This window comes from Haliotis cracherodii, unplaced genomic scaffold (assembly GCF_022045235.1).
Source record: "Haliotis cracherodii isolate W230 unplaced genomic scaffold, xgHalCrac1.p SCAF_10, whole genome shotgun sequence".
In the NCBI taxonomy this organism is placed as follows: domain Eukaryota; kingdom Metazoa; phylum Mollusca; class Gastropoda; order Lepetellida; family Haliotidae; genus Haliotis; species Haliotis cracherodii.
In genome coordinates, this window is record NW_027266265.1 from 56,505,365 (window position 1) to 56,527,849 (window position 22,485).

The 22,485-nt window shown below is 41.2% G+C and overlaps 2 protein-coding genes and 1 pseudogene across 5 annotated transcripts in view; 2 read left to right on the forward strand and 1 right to left on the reverse strand.

The window, feature by feature from the left end:
• Positions 1 to 2,118: 2,118 nt before the first annotated feature.
• LOC139453912 (uncharacterized) lies at positions 2,119 to 9,826 on the forward strand (annotated as a pseudogene).
• An 861-nt stretch (positions 9,827 to 10,687) lies between these two features.
• On the forward strand, positions 10,688 to 15,535 carry LOC139452760 (E3 ubiquitin-protein ligase Midline-1-like). 3 transcript variants are annotated; one of them, XM_071234359.1, is made up of 3 exons: positions 10,688 to 10,760; positions 12,206 to 12,497; positions 13,368 to 15,535. In XM_071234359.1, exons 2-3 carry the CDS (start codon positions 12,206 to 12,208, stop codon positions 15,026 to 15,028), a joined length of 1,953 nt encoding a protein of 650 aa, XP_071090460.1. In that variant the 5' UTR covers positions 10,688 to 10,760; the 3' UTR covers positions 15,029 to 15,535. The 3 variants fall into 3 exon arrangements, with proteins under 3 accessions (XP_071090460.1, XP_071090479.1, XP_071090471.1); XM_071234378.1 differs by having other exon boundaries at positions 10,701 to 10,760; positions 12,250 to 12,497; XM_071234370.1 differs by having other exon boundaries at positions 10,739 to 10,765.
• A 2,409-nt stretch (positions 15,536 to 17,944) lies between these two features.
• Positions 17,945 to 22,485, reverse strand: part of LOC139454559 (protein wech-like) — a 56,723-nt gene continuing 52,182 nt past the window's right edge. Inside the window, exons 1-4 of one of the 2 annotated variants that reach the window (XM_071236347.1) lie at positions 22,036 to 22,087; positions 21,567 to 21,690; positions 20,003 to 20,294; positions 17,945 to 19,834 (exon numbers count right to left, since the gene is read on the reverse strand). In XM_071236347.1, coding sequence (XP_071092448.1) covers positions 18,156 to 19,834; positions 20,003 to 20,294 — 1,971 coding nt within the window. In that variant the 5' untranslated portion in view covers positions 21,567 to 21,690; positions 22,036 to 22,087 and the 3' untranslated portion in view covers positions 17,945 to 18,155. Of the gene's footprint in view, positions 19,835 to 20,002; positions 20,295 to 21,566; positions 21,691 to 22,035; positions 22,088 to 22,485 lie in introns of those variants that run through there. The other variant, XM_071236348.1, reaches the window with a different exon arrangement.

A 22,485-nucleotide genomic window follows, 5' to 3' on the forward strand; every position in this document is an offset into this window, starting at 1 on the left:
TGACTAGCATACATTCTTTATATAAGAGGGCCACGTTGCAACATAAATGACCGCATTTTCAAACTAACTGAGTAGATGAACGCAGACGAAGTAATAGCGTGAGACACTTTGAAGCGAGAACGTGGCTGCCATTACGAAGACTAAACTACAAGTTAGATAAGTGTCCCGTGGAACTGTTTCACCACAGGGCGTGATCAATGGAATCGTGGTTTGTTTGTTTGTTGTTTAACGCCGCACTCACAAATATTCCAGCTATATGGCAGCGGTCTGTAAATATTCGAGTCTGGACGAGACAATCCAGTGATTGATATCATGAGCATCGATCAACGAAATACGGATACAATGACTAACAGGGTCCGGACTAGCTGAGGGTACACTGTGTACCATTGCGTACCATTGTATACAACTGTATACGGCTCCGAACTGTGGGGATACGAAGTCGTGGAGAGTTCAGACTAAGTATATAAAAAGAATTCTGTATCTGCCTCTGATAGCTTGTAATGATGCTGTTCTTGGAGAAAGTAGTCGACCTCTATTATTTCTCACCTATATATTCTCACCTATGTAACAAAATGTGTAAAATATGTTGATAAACTAGTCACAGTGAATAATGGCCGACTTCCGAAGCAAACGTCTCTAATGCTGTATGGATTGAATTGCGTAAACAGAACTTCCTGGGCCACTAAAATAAAACATATCTTATTCCAGTTTGGCTTTGGCTTTGGCTACGCCTGGATTATGCAAGATGTTGGAAATGGTTATCTTTTTATATCTCAGTTTAAGCAACGTGTATCCGATAACAACATCCAACGATGGTATTCATCATTATCATCAAATCCAAACCTAATGGCATATTCAACCTACAAATCAGTTTTACAGACCGAAGTATATCTTACACAAGTCGACTCTACACTATTAAAACAAGCGCTGTCAAGATTTAGATGTGGTTGGGGCAGACGCAAAGGCATCGATCCAGAATGTCGCTTGTGTAGATATTGTCTCCGATTAAATATTAGTCAAGTGGAAAATGAATATCATTTTGCACTCGTATGCCCTGCTTAATGATTCAAGATATAGATACACTGATCCTTAAATACTTTGTAAATCCGTCACTGCAATTCTGTGTTAGCCAGTTGTCATCTAACCATAAACCTACTTCTGTACAGCTATCAAAATTCATATTGAATGCAATGAAATTGTATAAGTCACTTTATGAGTAATTGTGTTCCTGTAATGTAATGTTCTCTGGGCCTGTGGCCTCTAACTTGAAGTAAAGGTGTTGTCCGAATACCACCGTGTACCTCCATTCCGTAGACCAGGTACTTCAGCAACCCATACATACTTGCCGTACGAGGTGACTATGCTTGTCGTAAGAGGCGATCAGGTGGTCAGGCTCGCTGACTTGGTTGATGCATTTCATCATATCCCAAATGGGTGGATCGATACTCATGATGTGAATTACTGGATTGTCTGGTCCAGACTCGATTATTTACAGGCCCTTGTTATTTAGCTGGAATAATGCTGAGTGTGGCGTTAAAGAACAAACAAAAATCAATCGTAATCGAAACGCCGCATGATGTATTTTACTTGCGCTTCCAGGTGATGTAACGTCAATGTATTGAGTGAAGCGTTCATAAAATACATATGTGAATTTACTGAGCATTGGGTGTAGGGTGGGATCAACAAGTTTGCTGATATCGTGTTATTCCTCCAACCACATATATTGTATACATTCCAACCTCATGTGTTAACTACCTGTAAGCAAGTGTTGTGTTATTTCAAAGTATGAAAAATATAGTCAATGAAATGTACAAAACGGTGATCCCCTGTAGTGCAATAGAAACCTGACTTCTTACAAACCAGTGGGTGAGAAACCCATTTGAGATAACTGGTATCATTCATATGTATGAGATCGAATTCCAGGTGATTGGCTACTCTTTGGTAATGACCTAAGGTCAGATTATAACGTGCTACTTTCCTGATTGAAATTCATCGATATGTTACTCGTGCTTCGGTCAAATTCAGCTGCGTCTGTGCCGAGTTTTTATGGTTTTTGAGTGTCAATTCTTTGGTCTTTTCTAGTTTGCATTGTCATGCTCGCCTTGATAATCCACAGATATGGCAGAGAGTTTTATTGTGGAGGGTCAGTAGGTATGGGCAGTAGGCAGAAGCCCGGATGACGTCACAAATAACCGATGTGTTATGTTGTTTGTTTGTTGTTTATCACAGCACTCACCAATATTCCAGCTATATGGCGGCGGTCTGTAAATAATCGGACCAGGGAATCCAGTGACTGATATCATGAGCATCGATCCATACAATTGGGATACGATGACATGCATCAACCAAGTCAGCGATCCTGACCATCTGATCACGTTAGTCGCCACGGTGATCATGAGAAAAGACAATATGCATCGATTCGATGCTCAAATGGTGCGATGTTGGGGTGTGTAAGAAACAGATTGATGAATTCATGTCTGTCGTGTAGTAATCTTTGTACATTCATCGATTCAAGCAAACACGCATCGTTAAACAGAAAAGCGTGTCAAACTGTCTGCACACTAATAGTGTTATATCCCTCGACTTGTGTGGTCGATTATACAGTTTGATGATGTATTGCTGTCTTTAGATGACATAAAAGTAGCTATGGACAAAATATGTTTAACAGTGCCCATACAACGTCTATATAGGGACCGTTTGGTGTCAGACCAATGTCCATACACTTTTCCATACAGTACCTATAAGGTGTCCATACAGTTTCCATTCAATACCATACAATGTCCCTACAATGTCCATAAAGTTCCCATACAATGTTCATCCAGTACCCTCTCTTCCCGAGGCAAGAGCGTCCACTAGCCTTTTTCCTCCCTTGCCACATCAAGCTCACTTTCCTGTGTTAAATATGATAGTCCAATCAGAGAACGTTTCACAAAATCCCCCCACCCCCCAACCCCACCCCCCACCCTCAACGATTGGCGCTGTTTTTGTGTCACGGATGAAATTGCGAATGCTTTCGTCATACGAGGTCGTCGCCTTTGGTGGTCGCCATTGTTGTGAAGCTATACGAGATACGGACAGCGATCTGACTGGTTATCATTAACCTGCCCCGCCAGCGGCCCCCGTCACAAACACATGCAAAGGCAAGTCAATTTTCCTCCGGAAAAATAAGATACGGGAACATATGGTACATGTCAAAATAGGGAATTGCATTGGACAACATTCTTGTCACTGATGAGTCACATTTGGAAATGTCCTCAACATAAATCCTAAGTCTACCATATATCTTTGAAAGCTTTGCCGAGGCCTTGAATGGTGTGACCTAGATCAAACAACTTCAGAACAAGAGTCGTATGACACTTTTGTAGAAAGAGCATGTTCGATTGTTCCTCAAAAGCTGTGAAATGTAGACACCAAAGGCTGGAGCTGCAGGAATATTGCTAGACAATATTTGAAAGTTGGAGTCATCCCTCTTACACAGCCTTTTGGTGAGTGTTTTATCGCTCAGAATCTTTATACAAAGATCTAAATATGAACCAGATGAGGCGATCTCACTGGTCCCCATTATTTCTAATTCAGGGGGGTAAATCAGTGGAAGGATAGTGGTTATTTGATGGTTAATGAACAATTTAAGATCATCGATATACCTGAAGCACAATTAGTGCCCATGGGAATGCGAACATCGTGCCAAATGTTTCCCAAAATGTTATCAATGTGGAAGTCCAGCATTCACACATATTGTGTTCTCAGTAAACTTCAGATGACATTTGCTTCCATTTTTGACAAACTTGCCCTGAACCTCTGAAGATAGATATGTAACAGCGTTTTGTATGGATCAAGGAATGCAGTTTTTCCTTAAGTTTGTCATGTGGGGATAGAGATGTATAAAGTTGAAAAACAAAATGTGTTGACAGAACTGATTTTTGCTGTTTTCTGAGATTGTGGAATTCACATGGTATTGATTTCACTTTCACTCTAAAACCTTCTGTGAATATATATAAAGTCATTTGTTTATTGTATTAAGGATTATGGTTAATCTTTGAGACAGGGATTTGGAGGTATAATTGCTGGAGCCAGCAATAGCTCTCTCCTTGTACGGACTTTTATTGAAAAAGGAACGGACATGACTTCAGGTTATAGAGTCAAGCCAAACGTTCTGATGCGTGGTTTGGACAGATTTCTTCAGTTAACAAGCTGGCATTTTATGTGGCATTTGTGATATGTCACTTATACCAATGTCTGTGATCAAACAATTAAGGTTTGTGATGCTTACATATTATGGTGATGGTACAAACTTTTCATGTAGAGCAGCCAGACTTTGGATGGCAGCTGGATGGGACAGGATGGGTTTATTCCAATTCTGTTTCCTCTTTTTCAGTTTGTGCATTCTACCAACGACAACATCACGTACTCACTTAACCCACTCTGAAAGACCTCAAGATGTTCCTCTGTCTCTTTTGCCCAATGCTTTAAAATTGTTTTAAAGTTGTGATCGCCATTGGTAAGAGCTGCCCGCGATATTTGGCTGCATATTTGAATAACTGACGAAGGTTTTATTGTCAACAATAGAAAAGTCACCTGTGAAAATATGACCTCCATGTTGGTAGCAGATTGATGAATCTTGGCAGTCACAAGTAGTGGACTTTACATCACGAGCTGCCAGACCCACGTTCTGCAACACGTTCCTATAAGTGAACAACCTGAATAAAATGGTGTTCGTATAGGAAAAGAATATTGTTGTTGGTTCCTGGAATTTGAAATATTGTGGGACATTTTGTCTGAAAATGTTACTTAAAGTTAAAGAAGGCATCAATTCCCTTGTTGGCCAATTTCAAATTCAAGAACATGCGGTCTTTGTTTTATTTTGTGGAGTATGTTTCTGGTTTGGTTAAACGTTTCAAAGCAATATAAAAACGACACTGGAATACAGTGAAACATACCGAGGCCGGTATAAAGTTAATTTACAAGTTTGGGTCCGAGCAGAATTCCATTCGACACTATGTATGGTTTATTATCCTTGGTTATACCCTAATCACTGGTTTGCCTGTCCCAGACTCGAATTTGGACATTATATCGAATTAAAGTGTGCCCGTCTGGTACAGATGTCTAGGCCACAGTGATATAAATAACAAACACGCAAACTACCGAAACCTAAGCTTTGTAATGTGTCCATATACCGTGAAACACAACTAGTGTGAGCCCACAGCCCACAATATTACCGGCATTGTCGTGGACAGTTCTTTCAGGTGGGCGACTGGACACGTTGTTTGGTGCCTATTGTTATCTCCGGTATATGTCAGTGACGCATGGGATTATCTGTCAACGTGGGTTGTATGTAGGCCGTTATTAACAGACCGAGCTGATAAGGCTGACTTGTCCAAGTATGAACTTTCACCATCTTGCAGGTAACGAGTAATCTGGTTTTTGGTGTATATTGTAATAGATTAGAGTTCAGCAATGTCAAGTATGAATTTATTTGTCTAGATTATTGACGGGTTCCAAGCAATGGACATTGGCTATATCAGAGTCACACCTATCGAAACTATCAAATATCGTATCATATGAGTGAAGTACAGTGTTGGTGTGACTGATTACACAGTTACCTCCCGTTACCTCACCGTGTTTGACGTAATTCTACAGCAGCAGTGAAGTAGATATATTGCAGGCAATCATTGCCAACTCCCGCATATAGTTCGTATGACACGACATACGCTTTTTAAGACAGAAGTTAGGCATAAGTATTCTTTGATTTAAAGATGTTGCGTCTCATGGCCATGGCTTTGAATGCTTGCATCGCTCTGTTTCTGAACCTTGCTCTCTTAGCAGTCAGAGGGACGCTTGTAAGTTTCACCAAGTGGTGAACATCACTGCCTACGGTACTTAGGTGACACACAGTGAGCCGAATTCTGTTGAGGTCCCGGTGATTGGGTAACACAACGTTATATACTGGTTGTACAGTTGTAAAACTGTTGAGGGCAGACACTATGCCTCTAGAACAGTGAGTCCCCGTGATTGGTTAACACAACGTTATATACTGGTAAAACTGTTGAGGGCAGACACTGGGCCTCTAAAACAGTGAGTCCCCGTGATTGGTTAACTCAACGTTATATACTGGTAAAACGGTTGAAGGCAGACACTGGGCCTCTAGAACAGTGAGTCCCCGTGATTGGTTAACACAACGTTATATACTGGTTGAACAGTCCTGTAGTAAAACTGTTGAGGGCAGACACTGGGCCTCTAGAACAGTGAGTCCCCGTGATTGGTTAACACAACGTTATATACTGGTTGTGTACATGTGTAATGTGTGTGTAGTGTACATGTGTAATGTGTGTGTTGTTTACATGTGTAATGTGTGTGTTGTGTACATTTGTAATGTGTGTGTTGTGTGTACACGTGTAGTGTGCATGTTGTTTGTACATTTGTTATGTGTGTGTTATGTGTGTGTGTGTGTGTGGGGGGGCTTACCTGTAGTGGTGGGGAAATGAGGTTCTACGGCGATACCTCCATCCCGACTGTTAGTACCTGTTGCATTGATGAGAAAATGTATTATGTCAACACTTGACATTGCAACGCCGTAGAGGTTTTGTCACGTCATATGGAGGGCTTCTTGAAGGTCAGGGATAGAATTGGTCTTCAGCAAACTCATGCTTGTCGTACGAGGCGACTAACGGGGTCATCATATCCAAATTTCGTGTGTGTGTGTCTGTGGGTCTGTGTGTCTGTCCGTCTGTGTGTCTGTGTCTGTGTCACATTACACATGTACACACAACACACACATTACACATGTACACACAACACACACATTACACATGTACACACAACACACACATACAAGTACACACAACACACACATTACACATTGACACACAATTCATTCTATATGCACATAAAACTCACACTTTACACATGTACACACAACACACGCATTCTATATGTACACACACACACACACACACACACACACACACACACACACACACACACACACACACACACACACACACACACACACACACACACACACACACACATTCTATATATACACCGAACACCGAGGTGCATGGAGGAATATGCACCCCGAACACATTAAGTCATCTGTCACTTCGAAGATAGGACAAATAACATTGTTACAAGTCCATCTTGAGAGATTCTAGACAATTTGTCAAAAATGAAAGCAAATACAATCTGAAGTAAACTGAGAAGACAATGTGTGAAATGCTGAACTTCTTCATTGATAACATCTATGTAAAAAGTTTTGGTAAGACATTTAGGTAACACGTAGGCATCCACATGGCTACCAATTATGCTTCCTTTCTTGCTGACCTGTTCCTTTATGCATACAAATAGTACATTCTTCTTTCATTGGTAAAGTCAACACAATGTAAATTGGCCAAGAAGTTACATAATGCTTCAGCTATATCGATGATCTCATATCCTTCAATAACCATCAAGTATCCAGTTCCCTTCCACTGATTTACCCACCCGAACCAGAACTAAAGGAGACAAACCGCCTCATCTGTTTCATGTTTAGATCAATGCACAAAGATTCAGAGCGGAAAACATTCTACTCAAGACTGTATTGCAATATTCCTGCAACTCCAGTTTTTGGTGTTTACATCTCACAGCTTTTGAGGAACAATCGAGCATGTTCTTTGTACCAAGAGAGTCAAACGACTCTTGCTCAAAAGTTGTTTGATCAAGGTTACTACATTCATGGCCTCATGAAGCTTTCAAAACGTTCTATGGTAGCCATGTAAAGGACATTTCCAAATTTGACGCATCGGTGACAATAATGATGTCCAATGCAATTCCTTGTTTTGACTTGTAACATGTTCCCGTGTTTGTTATGTGAACAATTGACTTGCCTTTGCATGTGTTTTTGACGGTTGGGGCAGGATTCGCCAGACTTTTCGCTAAGACCTTCCATCATCACAATAAAACAATTGCTCCTGATATAGTCATTTCAGCCGAGATTTATTGTGAATATGGCAAGGTTGTGTCGCTTTTCTTTGCAGAGGGCGATCAGAACAAAAAACACTCATTGTCTCATACTAGCCATAAATATTCACTAATTCAATAATTAAAATGTGAAAAGTCCCATCTTGACGGTTTAAGCAACGACAACACCGACGACGACAACAACACCGCCTCCTCCCGTCTGTGAGGACATGCAGCATCTATAAGTCTGTCTGTGGGTCGGACACACAACAGAGGTGGGCGCTGCTGTACTGCGCCAAGACTTGCCGCCTGTGTAGTAAGTCTGCTCACTACGATACACTGATAATACTTGTATACATGTACATGTGTATTCATGTGTAGATAATCATGTCAGTCTGGTCTGATTTCAGTTAGCATATATAAAATACAAATGTCAGATGAGCTGTATAATTTACCTAACCGGTTTCATGAATGTGATTTTCAGGAGTCAATGCTTAAAGTCTGGAGTCAATGAAGATAGTTCCTAGATTATGTAATAAGCCACATCTCAGGAATATTAAAATAAGTCTAATACTGACATTACGTGTCAAGGTGGCTCCCACGTACAGCTGATGTTGTAAAGCTAACGTATTATATATGTGATAATTGTCTCTCCACATGAACTCCTTACCATTCTTTCACTGGTTTTCCTTCTATCGTTTTGTCTGTCTGTCTCTTTCTGTCTCTCTGTTTGTCTGTATGCATGTCTGTCTGTCTCTCTCTCTCGCCCCATATCCCACTCTCTATACCTCTCCCCCCAATACCCCAGTCTCTCAACTCAGGATCATTCTAAATGTCTACATGATTCCAACTCCAGACGAGACGACAGTGGCGGTAACACGACCAACAAGGGCATTTACTGGTAAGCATCCATTAAAGTCCAGTTCTGCTACTCCTTACATCAAATACTGACATATTATATATTGACATTTTGCTCTCACACGAGGGATACGGGACGTCAGTATGTAGTGTGTAGTGTGTAGAAGATATAGTGCATTGTTTAATGTGTGTGGTGGGTGGTGTATGTTGTTTTGGGTGTAGTGTGTAGATATAGTGCTAAGTTGCAAATTGTGTGTGGTGTGTGATGTGTATAGTTTGAGGTGTAGTGTGTAGTATCTTGTGTGTAGTGTACATTGTGTTGTGTATATTGTGTTAATCTCCGAGCCGACCAGTCCTTGTTTTAGCCCCTTAATGCCGAGCGCCAGGCAGAGTAGCAACAAGTTCCATCTTTTAACGTCTTTTGGTATGAAGCGGCCGGGGATCGAAACCCGAACATTCTACTCTCCTGGCTGACGCTCTACCTCTACACCACGGAGGCGATCCGTTAATGGTGTTGACGTGCATCACCTTCTGCATAGAGCATTGTTTGGACGATGTGTTTGCATTGATTAAGTTTGAACTTGTGTTTTTAAATTTTGGAAATTTCATTTTATATTTGTAAAGTTTCTTTTGGCCGCCTGCTTATATAGTGTTTAATGTAGAATACGTAACGTGTGGCGTGCAGTGTATGTTGCATAGCGTGTAGCACATAATATCCCAGTATTTAATGGGCCGAGGAGTTTTCTCTTTCCAGTCCGTTCCACAACATAAAGTGAAGTTCCTTACCAATTACAATGTCAAAAAGTATTTCGTAATCCTACAGTGTTTTAATGTCATCCTGCCAGGGGCTACAGTACGTCACACGCTGCCGGCGACCTGTGTCGACAAGTGGAGCAACTGTGACTCCTACCCTCACTCGTGTGCGCCAGTGTACAAAGACTGGGCGTCCGCCAACTGTGCCCGCTTCTGCAACTTGTGGAGGGACGCATGGAGTCTGCACTGTGAGATTTTGTTGCTGTATTACACATATTAAATGACCATGTCAGATGACATCAACATACGTCGAATATATTGCCTCCAAAACCGAACTGGCCACTCCTCGTTTTATTCCCTAAACACCGAGCGCCAGGCAGGGAAACAACAAGTGTTATCTTTTAACGAGTTTTGGTATGACGCGGCCAAAGGTTCCAAGGCTCAAAAGTTAGCTGTGCAGAGTGGCTGTACTTTGCTTCATGTCAGGATCCTATCATCGTGGTCGAGAATTCCAGCTTTGCCTTGATTATGATGTTTTTGCTGCCCGCACCATGCCCGTGCCTGTAGTTTTCCCACCTGTTTAACTGAAACACCTTTCAAAGTTTACCATAACTCACTCGCTGATCCACTTCAACACCGCTTAATTAACAGTATTTCAGTTACATCACGTCGACAGCCTGTTAGTGGCCGGACTCGACGTAATTAATAGACGTTTGCAACTGTGGTGAAACCCACGTGCACAGGTATGGTGCTGACAACCCAAGAAACTAACGACATCAGGCATGGTCTAAGGGAAGCAACTCTGCACAGTCTATTACGCGCCTTACACAACTGAGCTCCCAGTGGGGAACTAAGCCAAACTGAATGGAATCACATATCCTCCACATTAATTTTGACTCATGTGATTCATGCATAGAAAATGTAGGATGATCATATAGGAATCGAATAAGTCAATTCTTTCAAATAGTTCAATAAATTACAGATACACTGATAAACAATAAAAAGACGACAAAAAACAAACATCAGGAAAATGAAGCACTGTTGTGGAGTATACACTGGACGCGTCCCTGCATGTCAGTCGCGATCAGTGTTTCACCTGCAGTGACTAGACTGGTTAACAGTATGTGCGCATCAGACAACGCACGCCAGGACACAACCGACATGGCGTCAGGCAGACTGGAAGAATGAGAGGTTAAAACTACTGACAATTAAAGGTAATGTGAGCATTGGCAGCTTGCAAGTTTGCTTGACGTCCCGTTTATACTTGATCAGTGTGACGTCCAGTATATACTTGATCAGTGTGACGTCCCGTATATACTTGATCAGTGTGACGTCCTGTATATACTTGATCAGTGTGACGTCCCGTATATACTTGATAAGTGTGACATGCCACAGGTGTATGGAAGGTGTGAAAATAGCTTCATACTTCCTGGTTGTACATGGTCGTATGGTCCCTGCGTGTGCTGTATTATAAGATTGAGTTAGAGTTTATTTTGAACGTTGCATCAGCAATGTGTAAGCAATATAGATCCAGATCCATTGTCAAAACTTGTTTTTATTAAAGTAACATATGTCAGTGTTATTTATGCTGCACGAGCCCATCTGTTCCTAGAATAGAAGGGCGGATCAAGCATTTCTGGGGAGGGGTCCAACATATCCAAATCCTCGTTCAGATAAGTTTACTGCCTACACAATTTGTTTTTAAAAGAAAGAGGAGGGGACCTTGGACACCCCCACCCCTCCCTGGGTCAGCCAAAAGAATAAAAGATTCTACTTTCGTTATGCAAATGTACTGGAATGAGCCATGTCTATATATAAGCATTTTACGGACGTTTCAACATGATTGAGCTGGCGGTGGTTCATGCATGGGGTGTTACACAAAACTGAAACTTGTCGTAAACTTGCGATGTCCTGAAACCAATCAACCAACCAACCAACCAATCAGTCAACAAATCAATCAGTATGTTTTCATGAAACGGGTGAGGCCAAAGCCTGGGTTGTTACAAGTTCTCAGAGCATAACAAATGAACAAATATATTATTATGGATTCTGTGCAATATTTTGCAAAATTTGTTTACATGTCCATTGTGGTAAAACTAGTGATTAAGTTACTATTTTCTGAAATAATTATACATTTTGACATCATTTGTTGCAACTTGTACAAAATCTAAGTTCTCTTAAAATATTTACACAATGCCACTTTCAATAAATAATTCACGTGAGCTATAACGGAGTCCAGAAAAAGATAGCAAACTTATGTCAAATTACATTTAGAAGATAATGTTCTACTATTAAAGTAGTCTTGAATATAGTCCTGCACCATAACTGTGGAATATATTTATTTTATAAAAACAAAACCTGTCTAGTTTTATATAAATACAGTTTTAGCCAGCTCTAACAATCCCTATGAAATCAGCATCAGGAAAATTAATTGTTTTCATTTAAGAAGAGAGAAATGTTATGTGTAATAAAATATTTCAAAGACGATGTATTAGTCTGTCTCAGTGTTAGTGTAGTTATTAGCTTTGTTGGAGCTGGACAAGTCATTACTTAAAATTATGATGATAAATCTTTCACTTCACCTCAACTGAAAATATGTAATTCACAAAAGGGTCAAAATCTAAAATTGTTTGTTCATAAATATGTTTTACTATTACAGATGGCGATGCACAAGACATTGACAGACAATTTCCTGACTTGCAGCATCTGCATGGACGTCTTTGATGACCCCTGTACACTTGTGTGTTATCACACATTTTGTCGGAAATGTGTCGTTAGCTACACTGAAACCAGACCAGAAGCCATCAGTGCCAAGTCTCTCCTCTGTCCATTCTGTCGTAAGATGACCAAAGTAGTCAACTCAAACAGGCCAGTTGAAGAGTGGGCACAGGAGGTGAAACCCAGCTTCTTGATTCAGGGTCTCTTGGATTCCTTCTCTCCCTGCAGTCAAGGTATAAGTATACACCAGAGACCATGGTGGTTGGACTTCCACTCAATCCATATAGTTTTAATTCATCTTCAACACAGGCAACAGTATTTACCCATCTGTGACAGACTCGTGTTTGTCCTAACATTACTTGAATATCTCTATCATTTCTTTCAGTGGCACACTATTAGACCTGCAGTCAATCCTGTAATATTTTCTCGTTTGCTTCTGAGACAAATTATTGATTTTGTAGTCATGTTATTGACCTTTCTCTAGTCACAATGACACTGTAATATTAACGCCTTTATTATTGCATACGAACACAATTTTCAGTTTATTGTTGTATTAACTTAATTTTGTAATTTTCAAGTTCATAGAATTATATTTTTCGCAAGAATGACCTTTAAGCTTTTAAAGACGAGTGCTACTTGTAGGTTTTTTTTATGACCAGTTGATGGGAACATTTTTTTTAACAGGTACTGTATTTTCTATGTTGGAAGACCAAAATGAACCAACCTAAGCGTGAAATGCGTACTTGATTATTCCAGTTATAGCATAGCGTGTCAGTTTGATGTGTGTGGAAAACTCGATCCGATGTCAAATGTCACTTTGGTGAAACCCAGGAGCACAAGAATAGTACCGACACACCATGAAACATAACGAGGGCGACTCTGGGATTTGAGGGATGCAGTAATGCAGATTTAGAAGACTGCGTCACTGGTGCCCCTTAAATGGGTACTGATAAAGGAAAGGATAAATGTCTTTATAAAGATGACGCAAATAGGTGCTCTTATATTCATATTTCCTATTCATGTGAAGCACTTTCTATATTTCTCTGTACACCACCTTAAATATTATCTATGTTAGCATAATATATGTGTATATTTTTTATCAGGAACAAATAACTGCAACTTATGTGATGAGGACGGGGAGACAACTCCAGCCAATGCTTGGTGCGTCGAATGTAATGTCTCGCTCTGTGATGGATGCCTGAAGGCACATAGACGTATCCCTGCCACCCGTCACCATGACGTATCTGACTTGTCAAGGGATGTCAAGGTGAAGAAAAGACGCAAAGCTATGTGTAAAGAACATACAGATCAGAGGATGCAGTTCTACTGCAAGGACTGTAAGAAACTACAATGTCAATCGTGTTGCATCTTGTATCACAGAAAGTGTGAGTCCATTGTCTCGCTTGAATCTGTGTTGCCTGAAATGCAAAACACTCTTCAAACTGTAAAGCAGAAACTAGAAACTGATTTAGCAACATCAAACACTCGCCTTGCAAAGAAGGAAGCACAATGTACTGAAATTAACGAGAACAAGTCCAGCCTTCAGTCTCAGGTCCGATCAGCAACCCAGACCGCCATTGACTTGATAAAGAAGAAGGAAAGACAACTCCTGGAACAAATAGATGACGTCACATTGAAACAAATAGGACAGCTGAAAGGGGACATGAAGCGTGAGGAGATGGCCAGGCAGATGATTCGTCAACACTCGGAGTTGCTGGGCAGAGCTCTGGAGTCTGAGAGTGACGTCGACATCTGTGAGATGTATCTGTGGAGTGAGTCGGAGGAGGCGGTCACTGTGTCTGTCCCGGAGTCAGGTATGGAGGATGTATCTGGGGGCAAGGCTTGTTTCCTCCACGATCGTCATCTGATGTGTGAGGAACTAAACGGTCTACACTTGGGTGTGATTGATATCATTGTTGAAGACGTGTTTGATTCTACATCTACAGCAGTTCTGTATGACACAGTGGACATACAGGCAGAAGATGATGAGAAGAAAACCGAAGCTTATGACGTGGCAGTGTTTGTTGTCGACAACACAGACACCATAGTTGTCACAGATCGTGACAACAAGTGTGTGAATTCCTTCTACAAAAGAAACAAGAAGTCATGGCAGAGTAAGCTGGGGGTACAAAGCGCTCCTCTATGTATTGCAAAATTAAACAACAATAAAATGGCTGTGACTCTCCCTGACACTAACAAAATAATAATAGTAGAAGTGAAGCCTGAGCTGGTTCTTCAATCATCAATCTCGACAAGGAAGGGGTACTACGGTCTGACATCCCTGACACCGACAACCCTGGCAGCAGGATCATCCGGGGATCCTCCCTGTGTGGACATCCTGGACATGGCGGGGAATGTGTTGAGGACCCTGGATCCTGTCACAGATGGAGAGAGACTTGTATCAGATCCTTGGTTCCTCAGTACCACCACGCAGGGTAACATCCTCGTGTCTTGCGGGGATTACGGAGCTGGCAGTGTCCTCTGTCTGACTCCTCATGGAGATGTTGTGTTCAGGTATCAGCCTATCCAGCAGTGGCCTTTCCCTGGTGGAATCACTGAAACCAACACAGGACATATCCTGGTTATATATCACAATGCAGAATGTGTGATTCAACTCAGCGCTTCTGGGACGTTTGTGAGGGATGTGTTGACGTCACGTGATGGTATTACATCTCCGTATGGTCTCTACCTGGGTGAAAGTCAGCACCTGTATGTCACCGATGATGACTGTGTGAAGATCTACAGATTTACAAGAAACACCTAAGATGTGGAAGCATAACGATTGTACCTGATAGAATCCGTCACCATCTGAGTGACAATAGTTTATGTAAATATGAATTTCCAATACAAGTGAAAAATCAGTCTAGATTGTCCACGAAACAGATTAAAATTTGACGTAAAGTGCAAAATAGTTATGAAATTTACATGAATGGACCACTGATATTGAGTGATGACACCAGGTGTTCGCGAAAAGGGTAAGCATGTCCGGCCCTATCGGTAGCACTCGCCAATCACACAACTTTCATGACAAAAGAAGTATTTGTCCCTGACGCGGCACAGCTGTACTCGTAGCGTGAGACGGCGTCCTGAAAACAAACCAGACAATCCAGTGATCGATGAACCAGAATATCCAGTGACACGTTAGTGCATTAACTGATTTTGTTGAAACTAATCAAACCGATACGTTAATTTTAACCTACGAATTAAATGCATCGATTCTGCTTCTTAAAAGAAAGAAGAACGTTTAAGAACTAATATGTAGGGCAGTGGTTGCGGGGGGTGCACAGTTTTATTGTGCCCACACCAGGTGTTCGCGATGTTTGTGTCTGACATTGATGTGGAGCTGTGAGACATCAGTGTGGTAAATGTGAACAATGAATGCACAGAACTGGAATTGTCACCCGTCACACAAATATTCCGTTATTGAATGTGCATGTATTACGTGTATATTTAAGTTAGTGGGGAGGGGAGGGCGGATTTGGGGAAAGAGCAAAGGTCACCAACAACGCGTGCCAGTTATTGCAGGCGACCTAATGGATCAGGTGACCTGGTTGATTGCATGTCATCTTATCCCCAATACATGGATCGATGCTCATGATGTCAATCACTGGACTATCTGACGAGACTCGATTAATTACAGACCACCGTCATATAGCTGGAATATTGCCGAGTGCTGCGACGAACAACAAACAAACAATATGCGCGCATTTTTTGTGGCATGTAAGCGACTGCTGGGAACTAAAGCCCTATTGCCCCGTGAAGTATATAATTATATATTTGTAAATACAATAAAACTCTGATAATTAAACCATTAACCACTTCCTGTCAGTTTAAGTGAATTTATAACCATTTACATGCATATCCAGGTGTTTTCATTTCTTTCATAATAAGAGTGCAGTCATTACCTTTGTACAGATTGTCTTTCTTGTTTAAATGAATACATAAGACACACCACACCACTATGGAACCCGTTCTACGACGGGAATTTATGTTAAAAGATGTGAAAAGGGATCGTTTTCGCGCTTGGTTCTTTTCGTGGAACAAGACGCATGTCTTTGTAACGAACATCAGTTAACGCTGTGTAATGTGAAGGGAGAAATGGTGGTTAAAATCTCATTACTTACAAATGCATATTGTTTCCATATATATTGATTCTGTTTTGTTCATCCAAGGACAAGTTTAGAAAATCTGAGCGAATATGTCTAGCTCTGTTCATCGACACCAACCACAACCCTGCCGACAAGCTGGTTAATTTATACATACTTATAATCTCTTGAAACAGTCGCGAATGCCATGGTTATCTTCAGAAATATGGAAAATAGTTTACAGAAATACATCCGTGTCATCGACAGTATTGATACCTCGCCAAGGCTCTGAACTCACTATATACCACTGGGGACAGATAACACGTACTTTCTCGTTGCCAAAAAGGATATTTCTCTAAATTATCAGTTTGTTTCAATCGGTAAAACGGTATATGATTGGCTACGGATGTGTCGTGAATTGCCAACAGAATCCTACATAGCATATATGTCTTTGTTCTCAAAATAATATTCTGCCTAGATCATACAAATATAAATGGCAAATGTTTCCATATCTTATTTTAACCGTTTATTTGGCGCAGAACTGACTTGTGATTAAGATTGCTAAACCTATAGATGTAAGTGCGACATCCGCTTAGAAGCAGGCTGTAGTTTCTCTAATGGCAGCTATGTTTCAATAAAAAAAGTCACCAATTATATATGACAATGTCCATTCTTTAATTTCACATTTGATTTACTAGGGGTATTTATGTTTATTGCTATATCTCAGATTCTGTTTTGACTCTCCATGCGAGGTGTTATGCTTCAGTTTTCACCCGTGTTTCGTTGTCGGGGTCAACAGTGACGTCATCAACTGTTTGAATGTTTGGCAGAGTAAGAGATGGGCTTTATACATTGCATCCATGCGGGCACTAGGACCCATGCCTCTGGCGAGACAAGCCAAGCTTTAACTACTAGTCTACCCCTCCTTTACGACCACCCCCATCCACGCCTTCTGGAAGATCTGTGTTTGAATCTTCAGAAACCCATGCTTGTCGTATGAGGCGACAGACGGGATGGGGTGATGAGGGTCGCTGACTTGGTTGATGCATGTCACCGTATTCCAATCGATCGATGGTCATGATGTTAATCACTGGACCGCCGTCTTGTAGCTTGAAGAGTGTTGAGTGCGGCGCTAATGAACCTACCGTCCAACCAACCAACAAACAGTAAACTGTAGCAATAAGTGACTGATATATTAAGGTGTTATGAAGAAATGAAGCTTTTCTCATTTTGTCGTGACAGTTTGACTCCGTTGGATACAGATCCGTGAGGTATTAGTGATTTGTTTGTTTGTTTGTTATTTATGACTGCACTCACTCACTGGACCTACAGACCGCCGTCTTGTAGCTGGAAGAGTGTTGAGTGCGACGTTAATCAACCTACCGTCCAACCTGTCAGCCTCGTTTTATCCCCTTATAAAAAAAATGGAAGTAATCGAATCACGTCATAACAACCGAGCGATAAATGGAAAAATTAAACAACACTGTAAATACAATAGATTTTATGCACCTGTCAATACAAAAGGGGACACAGCAGAACAAAATGATTTTATTTTTCCTTAGAAAAAATTATTTTTTCGTAAACATATTGTTTCATAACAACGCGCCTGCGCCCCCTGTGCATCTATCATCATCTCATCATCAGAAACGAACACAGTCACAGTCATCGGACCACGGAAGTATGAGTAAACACACCTACATTGGCTTCACACTGGTTGTGTTTCTCAATCTCGTTATATAACCGAAACACTATTCGAAGTGAGATCTATACAAAATCATTCAGTCGTTCATTCACCGAGATCACCCTTCATGTACATCTTGGTTTGGTGCGTGTTATGAACCTGTAGACCATCACACAGTGGCGGTTTGTGACGTACAGACGCCTTCGCTTATCAAAGTACAGGCCATAAGGGAAAGTGATGCCATCCCTTGACGTCAGTACGTCTCTCAACCAAGTGCCGGAACTACTCAAATGAACCACTTTGTTTGACATGTCGTCAACAACAAGCATGTCGCCTGTGTTTGTTCCAGTGATGCCACATGGATTCATTGCTCGATGTTGTCCTGTGGGTACATAATTAAACACAACATCTCCGTTTGGTGTCATACATAGCACATGACTTCTTGGGGCATGGCTGCATGACACTAGGATGTAACCTTGACTGGTGGTAGATAGGAATAAAGGATCTGATACAAGGGTTCCCCCATCTGTGACACGATTCAGCGTCCTCAACACATTCCCCGCCATGTCCAGGATGTCCACACAGGGAGGCGACCCGGATCCTGCTGCCAGGGTAGTCGGTGTCAAGGCCGTCAGACCAAAGTACTTCTTTCTCGTTGAAATGTATGATTGAAGAACAAGGTCAGGGTTCACTTCAATCACTATTATCTCCCTTGTCTCGGGAAGAGTCACTGCCATGTGATGGGCATTAAGTTTTGCAATCCGCCGAGGGGGGCTCTGAACAGAGAGCTTACTCTGACAGGGTTGAGTATTGCGTGTGTAGAAGGATTTGACGCACTTGTTGTTATTATCAGTTACAACTATGGTGTCTGTACCGCCTTCATTGAACACTGCCACATCATAAACATGAGGTAAACTTGTCTCATCTTCTGTTTGTATGTCCACTGTGTCGTGCAGAACTGATGTCGATGTAGAATCAAACACATCTTCATATATGGTATCAATTTCACCCAAGCTTACCTCGTTTATATTGTTACAGATGTCTTCACAATCATGCTTAAAATATACTTTCTCTCTCAGTTCATATTTTATATCTGAATCTGGGTCGTATACCGTAGGAAACTCCTCTGACTCACACCACAGGTACATCTCATAGATGTCCATTTCACTTCCAGACTCCAGAGCTCTATCTATCATCACAGAGTGATGACTTATCATCTGCTTGGCCATCTCTTCAGACTTCATTTCAGTTTTCAGTCGCTCGATGTGTTTCTCAGTGGCGTCATCCAGTTGGTCCAGGAGTTGTCGTTCCTTCTTCTTAATTGCTTCTGTGACTGTCTGGATTGTAGATCGGATCTGACACTGAACGGTGACTCTGTTCTTTATTACCTCAGTCCGCTTGGTTTCTAAATCTGTTAGCAAACTGTCTGTTGCTTGTAAATGAGACGCTTGTCTATCCTTAACTCCTGTAACACAGCTGATCATTTCTGGCATAACAGATTCAAACGGTAGAATTGCCTCACACTTTCTGTGAAACAGGATGCAACAGGATTGACATTGCAGTTTCTTACAATCTTTGCAGTAGAACTTCATGCTTTGATCTGGATGTTGTTTACAGAATGGTGTGCGTCTTTGGTTGATTTTGACCTCTGTGGACAGGTCAGATACGTCATGGTGACGAGTGGCAGGAATACGTCTGTGAGCCTTCTGGCATCCCTCACAAAGACTGATGTCACAGTCAGCACACCAAGCAGTGGCTGGAGGTGCCGCTCCTTCATCACTACATAGGATGCACTTCGGGGTATCTGCAAGCATACATACAAATGTGTCAGGTATTTTTCAACAATAGAACTATAATATTACGAAATAACCTTTAACCTTTCAATGTGCATACAAGGAATTCACAAACCAGGGATATGAAGAACGTAGCAATGTTAGGATGAGTTCAACACTGGTAGCCTATTCGGAAATACCTTTTGTCTTGGGTTTGAAAGAATCCATGAGACCCTGAATCAAAAAGCTTGGTTTCACCTCCTGTGCCCACTCTTCAACTGGCCTGTTTGAGTTGACTACTTTGGTCATCTTTCGACAGAATGGACAGAGGAGAGACTTGACACTGATGGCTTCTGGTCTGGTTTCAGTGTAGCTGACGACACACTTCCGACAAAATGTGTGATAACATACAAGTGTGCAGGGGTCATCAAAGACGTCCATGCAGATGCTGCACGTCAAGAAGTTGTCTGTCAATGTCTTGTGCATCGCCATCTGTAATAGTAAAACATATTTATAAACAAATAATTTTAGATTTTGACCCTTTTGTGAAATACATATTTTCAGTTGGGGTGAAGTGAAAGATTTATCATCATAATTTTAAGTAATGATTTGTCCAGCTCCAACAAAGCTAATTACTACACTAACACTGAGACAGACTAATACATCGTCTTTGAAATATTTTATAACACATAACATTTCTCTCTTCTTAAATAAAAACAATTAATTTTCCTGATGCTGATTTCATAGGGATTGTTAGAGCTGGCTAGAACTGTTTTTATATAAAACTAGATAGGTTTTGTTTTTATAAAATACATATATTCCACAGTCATGGTGCAGGACCATATTCAAGACTAATAAAGATATTGGCACTCTCAACTTAACATCATACACCTTTTCATCCATAAGAACCCATTTTTGTTTTTTAATGATATACGGGCACTTCTCTCAATAATGATCTCACAGAGAGTAGATATGATACAACGATCTTTAAAGACATGAAGTAGTTTGTTATGTGCTCATTTTCCTCCGACACATGTTCATGTTGCAATGCCTATCAATGACAACAATGTTGAACAACATATAAAGGCGGTCAGTACGTGAGAGCTCAGTTCATGAGTTACAGTTTTGTGGATGAAAATATTAATGCTTGAAAATAGCTCAGTGTCATTTCACAGTTCCCAAATAATCACTCCACAATACAAAGACAAAGTTATGTTTTGGAACGCGTTATTGCGTTATTGCGCGAATCCCTTAAGGTGCACGTGTGTGTCTGTGTGTTTATTGGATGCATGTGTAAAGTGTGTGTGTGTGTGTGTATATTTGAGAGAGAGAGAGAGAGAGAGAGAATGAATGTGTGTTTATGTGTGTTTATGTGTGTATGTGTGTGGCTGCTTGTACTTAATTAAAGTCGGTTTCATATAGTTAGCATGCCGCATTTTAACATGAAAAGTGAGTGAGTGAGTTGGGTGTAACGCCGCTTTTAACAGTATTCCAGTTATATCAGGCGTGTCAGCTAATGTGGGAGGAATGCCCGAAGTGATGCAGGTCCCAGACGTTTACCACTTCGGTGAGACCCACGAGCATGGGTATGGTGCTGACAAACCTAGAAACATAATCGGGGCGAACCAGGATTCGAACCCACAATCATAGGTTTCTGACGTGCCCAAGGGACGCTACTGTGCACAGCGAATCACGGCGCCTTAGACGACTGGGCCACCCGTGCCCCTTTAACATGAATACCACACTCCGACACAATATACTGACTCCAAGCCGACCAGTTCTTGTCTTAGCTCCTTAATACCGAGGATATGGCCGGGGATCGGAATACAGACCTTCTGCTGTCTGGGCAGTCGCTCTATCTACTAAACCACGGAGACAGTCTCAGTTGCTATGAAAACATAAACATGACCAATGATTATTGAGATAATGTCATGAGAATAATATATGTACCTAGATATTGTCAATGAAAGGCACCTGTCATGGTTTGCAAGACAGTCAGATGTTTGTAATTGAAGTATTGATTGATACATGTTAAGAAGAGCTGTAACCATGAACCTGATGATCCAGTTTCAGTCCTGTGTCACTAATAGTAATATCAGAAAATGCTGTCCAAAAGGAAGACAATGTACAATACAACAAACAGAAATTATACCTCGACACAGAAACAAAGAAAATACCACTTCACTTTGATGTAGCACCAGACAACATACTTGCTCAGTAATCAAGAAAATACCTTTAGTTTCGTCAGATGTCTCCTCCAACCATTCTGCTGGACTGACTGTCTGTCTCGGTATTGTAAGAGGCGGGGCTGTATACTGACACAGGCTGCTCATAAACGCTCTCACACAACTAAGTATATTGTGTACATAACGACTTTCTGAGCTAGGTGGTCACCATATGTTGCAATATCGATAGTTAATGCAGTATAACATTTGTATTGTGCATGTTTTTGTATGACTGTACACATAATGCACCTGAGGCGATGTTTGGTGGGCGGAAGTGTTGTAATAAGTCGGGAATTCAATCAAACTGAGTACTTTGAGAAACGTCTTATTGACCTATTTCACACTTCGCTACTTCCGGTTTGAAATCGAGGCTTGGAGAGCAGAAGGTGAAGGCTGGATAGCACATGAAACACATGGAGATGTCAACAAGGCATGCAATCGTGACAAACTGTGACATT